Below are 14,801 nucleotides of genomic sequence, written 5' to 3'. Positions count from 1 at the left end.
AGAGCCAGGGTCCCTGCAGGAGCTGGATCCTGTCACTGACCCAAGGACAGCTCAGGGAGCAGAGCTGTGGCTTCCGGTAGTGAGACCCCATTTTACTCTGGAGACAGTCTCACAGGGAGGCTGTGGACCCCTCATTCCAGGCACCAGGGCCTCTGCGGGCTCCACCTAAACCCTCTGACACACTCCTGAGCAAAACCTGCAGCCCAGGGCTGACTCTGCCTGGAGGTGGGAACAGAGGCAGGAGGTGAATGGTCAGGGTGTTTCCGACATGTCCAGCTCGGACAAGTCAGCTCCTGGAACACTGGTGCTCAGTGCAGGGAGCTGCAGTTCCCATGTGAGGCATTCACTGTGTCATCCCGTCAGTGTCTTGGGGGTCAGTGTGGGTCTGACCCTCAGAATAAGGTCCCTTCAGCTGCTGGTGATAGGGGTGACCATTCCAGCTTCCTCCTGAGAACTGAACCCTGGAGCCCTGCTGACCCCCAGGCCTAGGAGTCCCTGTGAGGCTCCCCCTGGGCAGTCCCAGCCTCTGTCCTGCTGCTCCTGCTGCAGCTCTGCTGCCCCCTGCTGGTGGAGGAGGACTCAGACCCTGAGCCCCTCCTGCAGGTCACCCTGCAGCACCTGTCACCTGAGGAAGGGTGTGGACCAGAATTTCCCGCCTCCCACAGGCAGCTTCCCCCACACCCTGCCCTGCCCAGCCCAGCCCAGCACAGAAGGTCGCATACATGGTGCAGGAGGCAGGACAGGTGGGATTCCTGTACTTGGCCTGGCCCCTTGTGTTCATACAACAGGGAGAGTACAGGGTACAGTGTAATGCATCTGAAAAGGGTCAGTGTGCAGACAATCCTGTGTGATGTCCCACAGCCAGCAGATTCCTGTGTATTTAGGAATCAGGACCAATGCTTCCTGCATCCCCATCCGTGTAGTTGGGTCATTAGAGGAACAGGTGATGCTTCTGGAGCTAAGTGCAGTTGAGGAGGCAAACCTTTATTTAACTCTTATTACTGCTATCTTTACTAGTAATGTTTTTATTACAAGTCACCTCTCCTGGTTTTTGGTGTGGGAGGATTTTGAACGACCTGTCTGTGGTTTGGTGAATTGGGAATCTGCTCACTCAGACGTGGATACAATTGTACATGATAGAGGTCACAGAGTAGCTAAAAACTTTTCCTTGTGAACCCACAGAGTCAGACAGGTGCCTCCAACACCAAGGTTAACTCACTGAGACCCCACTGCGTCTGTCAAATTGATTAAACTCTTCAATATTTTGTATCATTTAATTTGAAAACAAGTGTTTCTCACAGCAATATAAGCTTCCCCATTTCACAGCAGGCAAAGTGAGTCCCCAGAAAGGCTCGCTTTCCAGGGAAACAGAGGAAAGTGAGGTGAGTCCAGGTTGGAGCCCAGGTGTGCTGGATTCAGATCCCGGGTCGTCAGGGTGGAGCTTGAGCAGGATGGGAGGGAGGAAGGGTGAGGCCAGGCTGGGCAGCAGGGCTTCCGTCCTGGACTCACTGCCATCTGCATCCTGGCTGGTCTATGAAGGAGCCCCTCAGCCTGCACCTGGGGAGGGTCATGGGGAGGAGGAGAGGGTCTAGGCCACGGTGGGCACCCCAGATTCTGTCTCTGGAGCCCACTGCTGAGCCTCACCACACCAAGCCTCCCTCATGCCCTCATTGGTTCCTGTGAAAATGCTCTTTCTCAGGCTGCTGGAGAGAATCTCTGTACTTCTAGGAAGGTCATTGTTTTGGCTTATGTGGAGTTGTGCTCAACTTTTGGCTCTGTCCGGGAGCTCTGGTCAATCTGTGTTTGAATAGCATAAAAAACTGGGGGTCGGAGAGGTGAAGGCATTTCTGTCACTCTTCTCATGAAATGTGCCCTGTGATCCTTTGTTTCCATTTTTGTGAGTGTTTCAAATACGCATGACATGAAATATTCCATCCTGACCATTTGTAAGAGTTCAGTTCATCTTCCCAGATTCTCTGTTCTGTGTTTTTTTCCTACATCCTGAATTACGGAAGAGAATCAGGGGGAATATTGCCCTTAGTATTAGTCTATTTAGTGTAGGTTTCTTATCCTTGAGTGTTACTGTTAAACTCAATTTGGCAACATCTATCTTTTAACTGTGGGGTTTAGACCGTTTCCTGACTGTGAGTGATAACATAGTTTATTAGATCCCATCTTGCTTTTTATTTTCTGTTCCTCCGTGTCTTCTCTGTTCTCCTTTTCCATTTGTCTCTTGTTTTTGAGTAATAGTATTTTTAGAATCTATTTTATTTCTCTGTTTGGCTTGTTAGCTGTAACTCCTTGCTGTCCCGTCATCTGTGACTTGTCACAGGCTCCACTCAGGTGACATCACACCACCTGACAGCATCAGACATTGGAGCCCACTTCCCGCGCTCTCTTCTCAGCGCTGTGGTAAGAACGTCATGCCCATCACTGCTGGTGCATGATAAATTCCAGCGTGTGCTGTGAGTAGATTTGCTGTAGACAGTGATTTACTTTTCAAAGGGAGTTAAGTCATCAAACAAATTCTCCATATTTATCCCTGCAGTTATCATTTCTGACTCTTACAATCATTTTCTTGATTCGGATTCTTTCTGGCATCACTCTGTCCTGCAAGAGGGGAGTCCAGTATTATTTCCTGTGTTATGGGTCTGCTGGTGATCAGTTCTGTCACTTTGGTAGAGCTGAAAAATTTTTATTTAGCCTTCATTACTAAGGATGGTCTCCCTGGATAAAGAATTAAGGGGTTTCTTTTCCTTTGTTTTTCTCAGTACTTGGAGGATGTTAATCCACTGTCCTCTGTGTGCATTTCTGCTCATGGGAAATCTGTCCGAATCCTTATCACTGTTCCCCTGAACCAAGTGTCTCTCCTCTCTGGTTGCTTTTCACACTGCCTCTTTTTCTCTGCCTTAAACAATGTGATATTGATGGGGGTTGGTGTGTTGGCTCCCCCCGCCCCCCATATATATCATTGTTTGGTGTTTTTCAAGAATTTGGAATCTGTAGGTTTTGAATTTTCATGAAATTTAGAACATTTGTGGGCAATTATTCATCAAATATTCTTTTCCACCTCCCCACCCTCACCCTCTGGGGACACAATCTCATGTGCATGATGTTGCTAACATTGTCCTACACTCAGTGCTGCTCTGCTCACTTTGTCTTTCTGTGCCTTTCACTCTGCCCTATCTGTGCTGTGTCTTCACATTCCCTGACCTTCTTCGTCTTGTCGTGTCTGCTGCTGATCTCAGCCCTGTATTTGTGATCTGACACATTGCAGTTTTCATCTCTAGCAGTCTGATTTGGATGCTTTCATTTTCTTCTCTGTCTCCTCTTAGCATTTCAATCCTTCAGACTGAATTTGGATAAAAGTCTGCAACCTCATCCTGCCTTCCATGCACAGCCCTCTGTCCTGTCCTGCAGCTTCCAGACCTGCAGCACAGGACTGCCTGAGCCGATTCTCAATGTGAGTGTCTCTTTCCCACTGTCTCTGTCTCTCTGTGCATCACAGACAAATACACACATACACGCACATGACATCCATGTCCTGTTGGATCTGTACCCTCTAGACAATCCTAAGTCATGCACCTTAATAGCCATAACTCTTTGTTAAAATGATGTGATTTTAATGTTTTCTTGTGGATTTGCTGTCCTCACCTCCTATTTTATCAGAATTCCTCCCAGTGACATCACTCACATGCAGGTTGAGGACGTCATAACATGGTCTCATCTCCCTCATCATTTCTTTCTTTTTTTTTTTTTAAGATCTTATTTATTTATTTGACACAGAGAGACAGGCAGTGAGAGAGGGAACACAAGCAGGGGGAGTGGGAGAGGAAGAAGCAGGCTCCCAGCGGAGGAGCCTGATGTGGGGCTCAATCCCAGAACACTGGAATCACGCCCTGAGCCAAAGGCAGACACTTAATGCCCAGGCGCCCCTCCCTCATCATTTCTGCTCTCATCGTCATGTGTTTTACTTGTTCCTCCATTCTAACTCAAACACATTGCTATTGTTGTTGATTTAAGGAGTTGATTGTATTTACAGACATTAACCACTAAAATCTGTTTTAGGTTTATCGATGTAGTTATGATTTCCCCAGCTTATTATACTCTGTGTAGACTCACATTTCCATCTGTCACCCTTTCCTTCTGTCCGAGGGGCGTCCTTCCCTGTCGCTTGTGCTGAGGGTCTGCGGGTGATCAGTTCTGGGAGGTTTGCAGTCTGAGAAAGCCTTAGCTTGTCTTCACTTTTCAATGACATTTTTCATCAGTAAACACCAAAGATGACAGATATTTCCTATTAGTATTTTGAAGACATTGCTCCTCTGTTTTCCAGTTTACACGGTTCATGACGAGAAATGTGCTCCCATCACGATGCGGGTTCTCTGTAAGGAATACGGCTCTCCTCTCTGCCTGTGAGAGTGTTTGCATCGCTGGTTTGTGACAATTTCATAGGATGTGTGCTGTGCTGTCTCTCGTGTTCCCTGTGCCCGAGCTTCATTGAGCTTCTTGGATACATTGGTTCCTGGGTTTGTCCAAACTTGAAGACTTCTTATAGATAATTTCTTCTCAGATTTTTTGCTTCACCCTCAGTTCCTTACCTTCCCTCCCACAGTCCTTACACTTGCATACTGTCTGGGTGGGAGAAGGTGTCCTACAGGCACTGAGCCTTCATTAATTTTATTAGGTATTTCGCTGTGTGTTTCATTTTGAGCACTTTCCATCAATATGGCATCAAATTCCCTAATCTTTATCTGCTGTCAGTTGTGTCTGGTGTGTTTTTAAATTTCGAGGCATTTCATTTGGGGAAGTTTTAAAGAGTTGGTGTATGAATTATGTCTTCCATTTCTGCTCCACCCATGTGTTGTCCTTCCTCCACCACAGTCCCAGAGGAAATGGATTTCTAATGACTGTTTGCAAATCCCCTGCTGATCCACCCTTTGCAGCCTGCCTGGAGGGCTGGGAGCAAGGGGACAGACTGGGGACTTCAGTCCTGGGGATCTGGGTCAGACCTGCTCACTGCTCTGTGCACAGGCCTCCTGGGGCCTGGAGGAGAGTGTGGCACAGACGGGGAAGGGGTTTGTGTCTCACTTCCCCATCTGTCTGTGTCACCGTGAGCATCAGCACTGCTGTCATAGGTCTGACAGTAATAGTCAGCCTCGTCCTCGGCCCGGGCCCCACTGATGGTCAGGGTGGCCGTGTTCCCTGACCTGGAGCCAGAGAATCTGTCAAGGAGCCCAGAAGGCCCATCACTATCCTCATAAATGACCAGCACGGGGGCTTGGCCTGGCTTCTGCTGGTACCACTGTACATAAAAATCTTCTAGTTCCTCTCCAGAGCAAGTGATGGTAGCCGTCTGTCCCAGGGTCACTGACACAAAGGGCGGCTGAGTCAGCTCACTGGAGGCCACAGAACCTGAAAAAACAGAAGAGAGGTTGGATTGAGGTCCAGGGATCATCCCAGGGTCCCAACACTGAGGCTGTGCTAAGCCTGAGCTTGGGGTTTCGGGCAGCCTCAGCTCAGGTGCTGTGGGGTGTGGACAGGACCAGGGACAGCACCTGTGCAGAGAGTGAGGACGAGGAGCGAGAGAGGGGTCCAGGCCATGGTGGATGTGCTCAGCGCTCTGTACTCTGAGAACACAGCTGGCCAGCCTCACCCTGGTCTCTCTTATTCCTTTCCAGGCCCTTGGGTCTGTGATTGTCAGTATTTATGCAAATTTCCTCCTCTCTGAGACTACAAATTGATGCAAACCACTGTGAGCTCAGACCAGGTGACTGAGGAGGAAGAGAGGAGCCCCAGCTTCCTCCAAGCAGCTTTCAGGTCAGAAATGTGCCTTGGTCTCCAAAGTTTAGTATCACACTCACATTCCTGAGGTTGGAACACAACCGCTGTCCTACCCATTCTGCCTGGGGGCTGTCCAGGGCTGGCCCAGGACCTTTCAGAATCCTGGCCATGGGGCTGACCTGGTCCCTCTGAGACATGCAGACAACACGTGATTCAGGGTGAGGTGGTCCTGTGACCTCATTACTTTCTTCTTCCCGTTTCTCATTCCCCTGTGTCCCCCAGGGTCACCCTGGTCCCATCCTTGGCATCTCATCAGAATGAAAAACCTATAAAAGCTTCAGGAAGGAAGGGCCAGGAGCAGGAGGGGTCTGGTCCCCTCTTCAGGAAGCCTTAGGCAGCCCTTCAGGATGTGGGGACACCTCATACAGGAAACCAGAGGAGGCACAACCCCTGGGGCCCATCCAGGCTGCTTGTACCCAAGGAGAAGAGGAATTCCCACGGGACTGTGCTGTCTGAGACAGCTGTCTCCCCTCCTGTGGCACATGTTACACCTGGGGCCCCTGCGATGTACAATGACATCCTAAATCTGTAAAATCTACTGTAAGACCTGACTACAATCCCCTTAGAACAGCCCCCACTCTGCCACTGTCTGGAGGACAGAGAACCTGCTAGAGTCTCCCGCCCAATGGGACTGGGCCAGGACGGGCAGGACACCTGATCCTGAGGCCTGAGCAGCAGGTGGTCAGAGGCCAGGTGAGGGTGAGAGGCAGGCCACGGCTGGACGGTTCCTGTCCCATCCCCCATCCTTCTGTGTCACCTGAGTCGCTGCCAGGCTCTCCCAATGCCACGTTAGGTGGCACGGCAATGGTCAGCCTAGTCCTGGTCATGCTCAGGGGGCCATTTACCTAAGGCCCATCCTCAGAATTGGCCCCGGATGGTCACTCATATCTATATCTATATCTATATCTATATCTATATCTATATCTATATCTATATCTATAGTCAGCTTGGGGACCGGGCGTGGCTTATGCTGGTACCTAGAGGCACGTTCACTCCTGGGCTCATCCCCAGAGCAGGGGGTCCTGGGGCTGTTCAGGACCCCTGTCATGAAGGGAGTCAGCCTCAGGCAGGGGGAGCACAGAGCCTGTAAGACAGGAGAGGAAAGGGTCCTGGAGGAAGACAGGCTGAGTCAGAAGTGACTGTCACAGCCCTGTGAGGGGAGGGGGCAATGTGGACACGGTGAGTGCAGGGCCCTGACCCCCAGGACCCTGAGTGGGAGGGAGTGCAGGGCACCCGTGCCTCACCCCGTGCCCCCTGTGGCCTCTCCCCTGAGCAGCAGCAGCAGCAGAGCAGGGGTGAAGCCATGCAGAGGGTGGTCCTCGGAGGATGAGCACCACAGGCTGAGCTGGGAGCTGTCCCACCTGCAGATGCCCAGCCCACCCCCCCCGTCCTGCTGCAGCTACGTCTGCATCTTGGGGAGCACCTCCCTGCCCCCCGGGACTGTGTGCTCACTGAGCTTCACAGGGTGGGGGTCTAGGCCACTGTGGAAAATCTCACGTCCTCCACTGATCTCCCTGGCCCTACTCTGCAGCCTGGGACATGGGGCTTAACTGACCGGCTCTGGTTAAGGGAGCTTGAATCAGAGTCTAGACCCATATGATCTGAAACACTACCTCAGAATGGACTCTTTGACCAGCCACATGGAGGGTGTGCTGTGGTTGGGTGATCCCCCGGGAAGTATCGACGGCCTGGCTCTGGTGGCAGAGACCGAGCCTTGCTCCTTTCAGCTCCTCCTGGGAGTGAATCACGAGGGAAAGTGAGGACACTGACTGGGCTGATTCATCAAGGGGGGTGACTGTCAAGGGGGGACTGGGTGTCTACTACACAAGTGGGCCAGCAGGCATATATGGATTCAGGAGGTCCCCTGATAGTCCCTGGGCTTGTGATGACAGCCACAGGTGTGCCACAATTCAATCCAGCAGGTCTGATAATGGACCGATGCTCCAGAATGAGGGTTTATCCTGCCAACTGTAGGGATGGCGACTAGCTCAGGTAATTGTTGAGGGAAGGGGATCATGGGGTGGGTGTTGAAATATGTCATGATAGACGACCCTCTGACCCCAGGTTGGTGGCAGAAGTGAGCAGGATAGAAATAACAGATGTTTCTCCTTATGTTGTAGCAATTTGCATGCATAGCAATCATATGTTTCTGTTTTCTCCACCTGTGTCCTCCCATTATCCTGTAATATCAGATGTGTTACTGTAGGAAACTATGTCAATATTGATGGTTAGGACATCAAATCAAGTTGGACAAAAATAAGTATCCCTAGCAGACAAAAGTGTATTTTGTATCCTCTTATGAGAAAAAGAACCCATTTGTGGTTGTCGTGGGATAGTTGCACATGGTGAGGCAGAAGCAAGGTCCTGACAGTCCCTTTATTTGCAGCCTGCGGTCTGTGTGGGTCTAGTGGATTTCATGTGCATAAGGTGGGACTCTGGTAGCTCATTACGTGTCAGATTTGACAGATCGGACTGCATTTCATAAAATTGTTTTCTGTCCATATTTCTGGGTAGGGTGGGTGTAAGGAGAGATTGTTGTGCAGGGTTTGGGGGGCAGAAGTGAGGCAATACCATTGTGTGTCTCACTTACAGGGTTGTGTATCTTCTGGCCACTTTGCGGGAGGCGAAAACTGCCCCATCGTCCCCATTCGCCATCAGCATGGATGTGACTCTAACAGGCTTTCAGAACGCAGAGCACCAGTGTGTCTGCATATTTTCTCAGCATATAAAAATAGAAGAACGACCTGATCTGTCTGGGGATTGGACGTGCACACTGGGGGTTTGGGGGAGAAACCCAGCGCTGTTGGTGTATATAGTGGCCTCCTCCATTCACTGAGGACTGTCTCCAGGATGCTGGCCATCTCACATTGGGTTCCGGGAAGCAGACTCTGAGACAGAGAAATCCATGTGTAAAAACCTGGAAGGAGAAGGGATATCAGCCTGGGCAGAAGGAGAGCGGCCCACAGAGACTGAGCCATCAGATGAGGCCTCCTTCCTGTAGGGAGCTCGCCGCTGGGACTTTCAGGACGTGTGAACCTGAGGCAGGGCCTTGGGATCTGGGCCTCTGGAGATGGTTCATCTGAATCTCTCTGAGAAGGGAGAGAAAACCAGGGAAGCAGATTTCAAAACCAGCAGAACTTGCCAGCAAGGAGCCCCCCTGTGAGCTGTCAGGGGCTCCAGGCAGCAGTGGGTGGGTGTGTGAGCCCAGAAGAGGGGATGTGGGTGATCCCTCAGTGTCTGCTGTATCTGTCTGTTCCACTCTGGTAGAGGAGACTCCAGTCCTGTCCCCAGGGCTTCAGGAGCTCAGCTGAGCTGGGACGGCTTGAGCTCTAATCCTGGTCAGTTCGGAGAGCATTACCCACGACCATGACACGGAAATAATGACCACTGGATGAAAGCCTCCCTGTGTCTTTTTTCTACGCAGCCCCTCTGCCTCCAGTTGACACCCAGGCCCAGAGAAGCAGGGCAGCCTAGGCTATCAGCTGTCAACGCTCTCCTGACTCTCCTCTGTGCAGAGCCACCTGGAGGACTGGATCGGGAGGGAGGTCTGTGGAACTCAGATGAGGGAACCTGGTTCAGACCTGCTCACTGCTCTGTGCACAGGCCTCCTGGGGCTGGAGGAGAGTGTGAGACAGACATGGAAGGGGTTTGTGTCTCACTTCCCCATCTGCTCGTGTCACCGTGAGCATCAGCACTGCTGTCATAGGTCTGACAGTAATAGTCAGCCTCGTCCTCGGCCCGGGCCCCGCTGATGGTCAGGGTGGCCGTGTTCCCTGAGTTAGAGCCAGAGAATCGGTCAGGGATCCCCGAGGGCCGCTTGCTATTCTGGTAGATAATCAGCACTGGGGCCTGGCCTGGCTTCTGCTGGTACCAAGAAGCATATTTCCTTCCAATGCTGTTTCCCCCACACGTGATCTTGGCGGTCTGTCCCAGGTTCACCGACATCGAGGGGGGCTGAGTCAGCACATAGGAGGCCATGGAACCTGCAAGAGAGAAGATGAAAGGTCGGGTTCCAGCCTGGGGTGTCATCCCCTGGATATTCCCACCTGCTGGCTTGAGGTCTTTTGAGTCCCTAAGCCATTTCCACCCTGCTGTCATCTTAGATCCTGGGCCACCTGGACCTGCCTGGTGGATGGAGACTTTGAAAAATGAAATGCACCCACCCCCCCTTCTCTGGGCAGGCCCAGCCCATGTTGTTCCAAGGAGCCAGGGAGCACAGTGGGGGGTTATCAACCCACCAGTCCCTCATCCCACTGCAGGGTCTCAATCATCCTGCCCCCCACTGACAGTCCACTGCTGAGCTCAGAGTCAGGGCCAGGATTGTCCCAGAACCCAGGGCTGGGGTGGGGGTGAGCCTGGGCCCAGCACCTGTGCAGTGAGCCAGGAATCCGAGGAGGAGAGGTGTCCAGGCCATGGTGCTGGTGCCTCGATTTTGCTCCCTAAGGCCCAAGGCTGAGCAGGGTTCCTCCCAGGTCTCTCTTATCCCCTTGCTGGAGACAACTGGTGGTTATGCAAATCAGCCAGAGCCCAGAGACTGCTGCTGAGGGGCCTTGTGGTTTTAGATATGGGCTCAGCTCCAAGGGGCAGAGATGGGAGGGGACACCCCCAGCAAACCCATCCTTAGCCCTGGATATTCTCATTCACCTGTGTTCCTGTAGTCTGGGGTCCAAACCTTGTCCCTCTCCCTGTCCTGACCTGGCTCCTGGGTGGGTGTGATCACAGCAGATCTGGGAGGTGGAGTCTGTCTGCATTTCCTGAACCCATCATAGAATGTTTACTCTCTAGGTACTAGAGGGTCATAGGTCAGTGTGTGTCCTACACCTGGTCTGTGTTGCTGAACATCAGAACATGAACGAACTCCTCCCTTGCCAGGTGCACGTGGATTTTTAGGGAGTCACTGAGGTGCTGTTGGATTCTCTGCCAAGGGAGAGCTCCTGGGACAGTTCATAGCTGCTGTGCCTCAGTATCCCCAGGGTGTGCTCCATGCCAGGGACAGACCCAGTGCCTGAACAAGGATTGACCGTGACTGAGTGTAGCGGGAATGGGGTCGGTTGGAGCTTTGTGTGGCCCTGGACCTGTGCTAGAGACAGAGACAGATTCCACAGGAGAGAGATGAGAGACCCCGAGTCAGAATTTTACATCCAAGCAAAGGTAATAGTGCAGAAAACCTATACGTTTACCTTCTGGTGTCAGGTCCTGGTGACCAGCCCTCCCTGTAGAAGCCCTGAGGTTTTGCCAGGTGATCTCTGCTGCCCCCCAGTGGCCGCTGCACCCTGGCGGCTGGAGGTGCAGGGAACTCCTTCCTCCAGGTGGAGAATCAGAACCCACTGCTCACATCCCGATTCCCCCTGATCCACGCATGTTGGCCCCAGGGGAGGATTTGCTCTTCTCTGTGGGGCCCCTGCCAGCCTCAGGCCAGGCAGGAGGTGTCAGATTATCCATGAAAATAGGAAGAGGCTCATGTGAAGAGAAGGTTGGCCCATCTGAGGTATCAAGGTTCGTGTCTCTGGGTCGTGGGTGGTCATGGCTGTGGTTCTGGGGCTGGGCCCCTGGGGACACAGGACTCAGGGACGGTCTCTCCCTTGTTCTGGCTGCTGGAGCACTTCAGAGTGTGATGATGGCTCCTCCTCCAAGGACAGACACAGTGAGGACACTCAACCAACAGGAACGTCCTCAGACCCAGCTTGGTCGGCCATGGGTCCCACACTGGGAGATCAGTGTGAGTAAGACACAAGTCTCTCTTGGATCCTGCCTTGGGTGGAGCAGCACAGGGGACGCAGTTGCTTTGGTGAGATGGCACACAGTCATCAACCCCGCCTACCTGTATCTCGTCTACTATAATCATTGAGAAGTCACAGTACTGCTATTCTCACATCTGTGTAGGTCAGCATTGACCCTGCGGCCCAGAGGTAGACCATCGATGTGTCATTCCCCTGGGGATCTTTTTGGAGAGTTTTGTCTGTGAATGAAAGGAACAGACTAGATTTATGCAGTGCTCTTTCTCTTGTACCCATTTGTGATGGCTGGTGCTGCAGCAGCCATCCTGAGGTCTGTTGTCAGCAACAAAGCAAAGCAGAGCCTCCATAGCAGTGATGGTGGGAGAGAAAGTGAGAGGATTGGGCACCTGTATGACCCAGTGGGGACAGTTCTATGAACAAGTGATACGGAGGAAAAACCATAGGGCTGGTTTAAGAGGTTCCCTTGTGATAGGCAAAGAACTCTGATACCTAACTATATTAGTCCTGCAGCCCCTATTTGGGACACCCCTGCATAATATGGGTGGAGGACATTCTCCAATAAGGAACATTTGAGGCGAGTCCTTGGTTTATTTCACCTGGACAGAGACCAGGACAGACGTGGCTTTATTCTAATCTACAGTCTCCGAGTCCTTTTGACTGGATGGTCAGAGACTTGGAAGAAACACAATAAGGAAAGTGGTGAAAGATGTTTGAGGAAGACATACATGAGGAGAACCCACCCCCAAATGAACACAGAGCTATTTGTGTTCCATGAAAATGCCCACAAGAGTGTGTCCTCAAAGGGAAATGGTGTTAATAATCAGGTGGAGGGGCGCCTGGGTGGCACAGCGGTTAAGTGTCTGCCTTCGTCTCAGGGCATGATCCCGGCGTTATGGGATCGAGCCCCACGTCAGGCTCCTCTGCTATGAGCCTGCTTCTTCCTCTCCCACTTCCCCTGCTTGTGTTCCCTCTCTTGCTGGCTGTCTCTATCTCTGTCAAATAAATAATAAAATCTTTTTTTTAAAAAATAATCAGATGGATAATGTGACACGTCTGAGGACAGTGGTCAGCGTTCTTGTCCATCCACCTTTGAACTTGTCCATTGGCCCTTAGCACACTGACCATGTTGCAAGTTGGGAGGTTATTCATGGGATAATCCCTAGGTAGTTCCACTCATAAATTTGACATGGCTATGGCCACTTTTCAGGACCACTCTGCCAACAGCAGAGACCAGACCTGAGCTCCCAGGGCGAGACCCTTCCTTTGGGAGTCAGCCAGGAGCCTGGTGGCAGATGAATTACATCAGACCTCATCCATCATGGAAGGGATAGCTGTTCTTTTTGAAATAGACCTTTCCCTATGTAGGGACTTGCTTACTTGGACGGCAGTGCTTCTTCCCAATCTTTAACCCTTGAACTTAATGCCTCACCCACTGTTCTAGTACACAGTGCAGCTTCTGTCAAGGCTCACAGTTCACATCAGAAAAAGGCGGCAGTGCGCCGATGTTCATGGAGCTCACTGGTTCTACCATGTTCTCCACGACTTGAAACAGCTGGCTTGAATGAACGGACTACTTGCCTCTTGCAGACCTTGTTACTGTCCCGCCACATGGCAACCCCTTGTGGGGCTGGGCAAGATTTGGCAGGAGGTGATATTTGCACTGAATCTATGTCCAACATAGATGTTGTTTCTCCCATAGCTAGCGTTCATGGATCCAGGAAAAAAGAGGTGGACTTGGGAATGTCCCCACTCACTGACATTCTGGTTGACCCACTGCAAAATTTCACTCCTTGTCACCGTGACCCTATAGTCTGCTGCCCTAGAGGTCTTTTTTTAAAAAATAATATATTTTTTTATTATATTATGTTAGTCACCATACAGTACATCCCTATTTTTTGATGTAAAGTTCCATGATTCATTACTTGCATATAACACCCAGTGCACCATGCAATATGTGCCCTCCTTAATACCCATCACCAGCCTATCCCATTCCCCCACCCCCTCCCCTCTGAATCCCTCAGTTTGTTTCCCAGAATCCATAGTCTCTCATGGTTCATTCCCCAACTGTTTACTCCCCCTTTCTTCTTCTCTTTTTTCTCCTACCGATCTTCCTACTTCTTATGTTCCATAAATGAGTGAAACCATATGATAATTGTCTTTCTCTACCTGACTTATTTCGCTTAGCATTATCTCCTCCAGTCCCGTCCATGTTGCAGCAAATGTTGAGAAATCATTCTTTCTGATGGCTGAGTAATATTCCATTGTATATATGTACCACATCTTCTTAATCCAGTCATTTGTTGAGGGCATCTCAGCTCCTTCCATGATTTAGCTATTGTGGGCAATGATGTTATGAACATTGGGGTGCATACGACCCTTCTCTTCACTACGTCTGTATCTTTGGGTTAAACACCCAGTAGTGCGATGGCTGGGTCATAGGGTAGCTCAATTTTTAACTTTTTAAGGGACCTCCACACTCTGTTCCAAAGTGGCTATAACAGCTAGTATTCCCACCAACAATGTAAGAGGGATCGCCTTTCTCCACATCCTCTCCAACAATTGTTTCCTGCTTTGTCAATTTTTGCCATTCTAAGTGGTGGAAGATGGTATTTCAGTGTGGTTGTGATTTGAAATTCCCTGATGGCTAATGATTTTGAACATTTTTTAATGTGTCTGTTAGCCTTTTGTATGTCTTCATTGGAAAAGTGTCTGTTCATGTCTTCTGCCTATTTTTGATTGTTTATTTGTTTCTTGTGTATTGAGTTTGAGAAGTTTTTTTAGATCTTGGATACCAGTCTTTTATCTGTAGTGTCATTTGCAAATATCTTGTCCCATTCCGTGGGCTGCCTCTTAAGTTTTTTTTACTGTTTCCTTGGCTGTGCAGAAGCTTTTTATCTTGATGAAATCCCACAAGTTCATTTTTTCTTTTGTTTCTCTTGCCTTTGGAGATGTATCATGAAAAAAGTTGCTGTGGCCGATGTCTTAGAGGTTGCTGCCTATGTTCTCCTCTAGGATTTTGATGGATTCCGTCTCACATCTAGCTCTTTCATCCATTTGGAGTTTATCTTTGTGTATGGTGTGAGAGAGTGGTCAAGTTTCATTCTTTTGCATGTAGCTGTCCAATTTCCCCAGCACCATTTATTGAAGAGACTGTCTTTTTTCCACTGGATGCTTTTTCCTGCTTTGTCAAAGATTGGTTGCCCAAAGAGCCGAGGGTCCATT

General features: G+C 50.5%; 2 gene segments (V, D, J or C); both read right to left on the bottom strand.

The window, feature by feature from the left end:
* Window positions 1-4,969: 4,969 nt before the first annotated feature.
* Window positions 4,970-5,691, bottom strand: LOC105235224. The segment is given in 2 exon segments: window positions 4,970-5,412; window positions 5,556-5,691. Coding segments are annotated over 2 exon segments (474 nt in total).
* Window positions 5,692-9,411: 3,720 nt separating this feature from the next.
* On the bottom strand, window positions 9,412-10,370 carry LOC105235181. The segment is given in 2 exon segments: window positions 9,412-9,824; window positions 10,210-10,370. Coding segments are annotated over 2 exon segments (444 nt in total).
* Between the last annotated feature and the right edge of the window lie 4,431 nt (window positions 10,371-14,801).

The sequence above is a fragment of the Ailuropoda melanoleuca genome, chromosome 14 (genome assembly GCF_002007445.2).
Source record: "Ailuropoda melanoleuca isolate Jingjing chromosome 14, ASM200744v2, whole genome shotgun sequence".
Taxonomy (NCBI): domain Eukaryota; kingdom Metazoa; phylum Chordata; class Mammalia; order Carnivora; family Ursidae; genus Ailuropoda; species Ailuropoda melanoleuca.
Note: the sequence above shows the minus strand (reverse complement) of the source record. Positions and strands in the feature narration are given on the sequence as shown.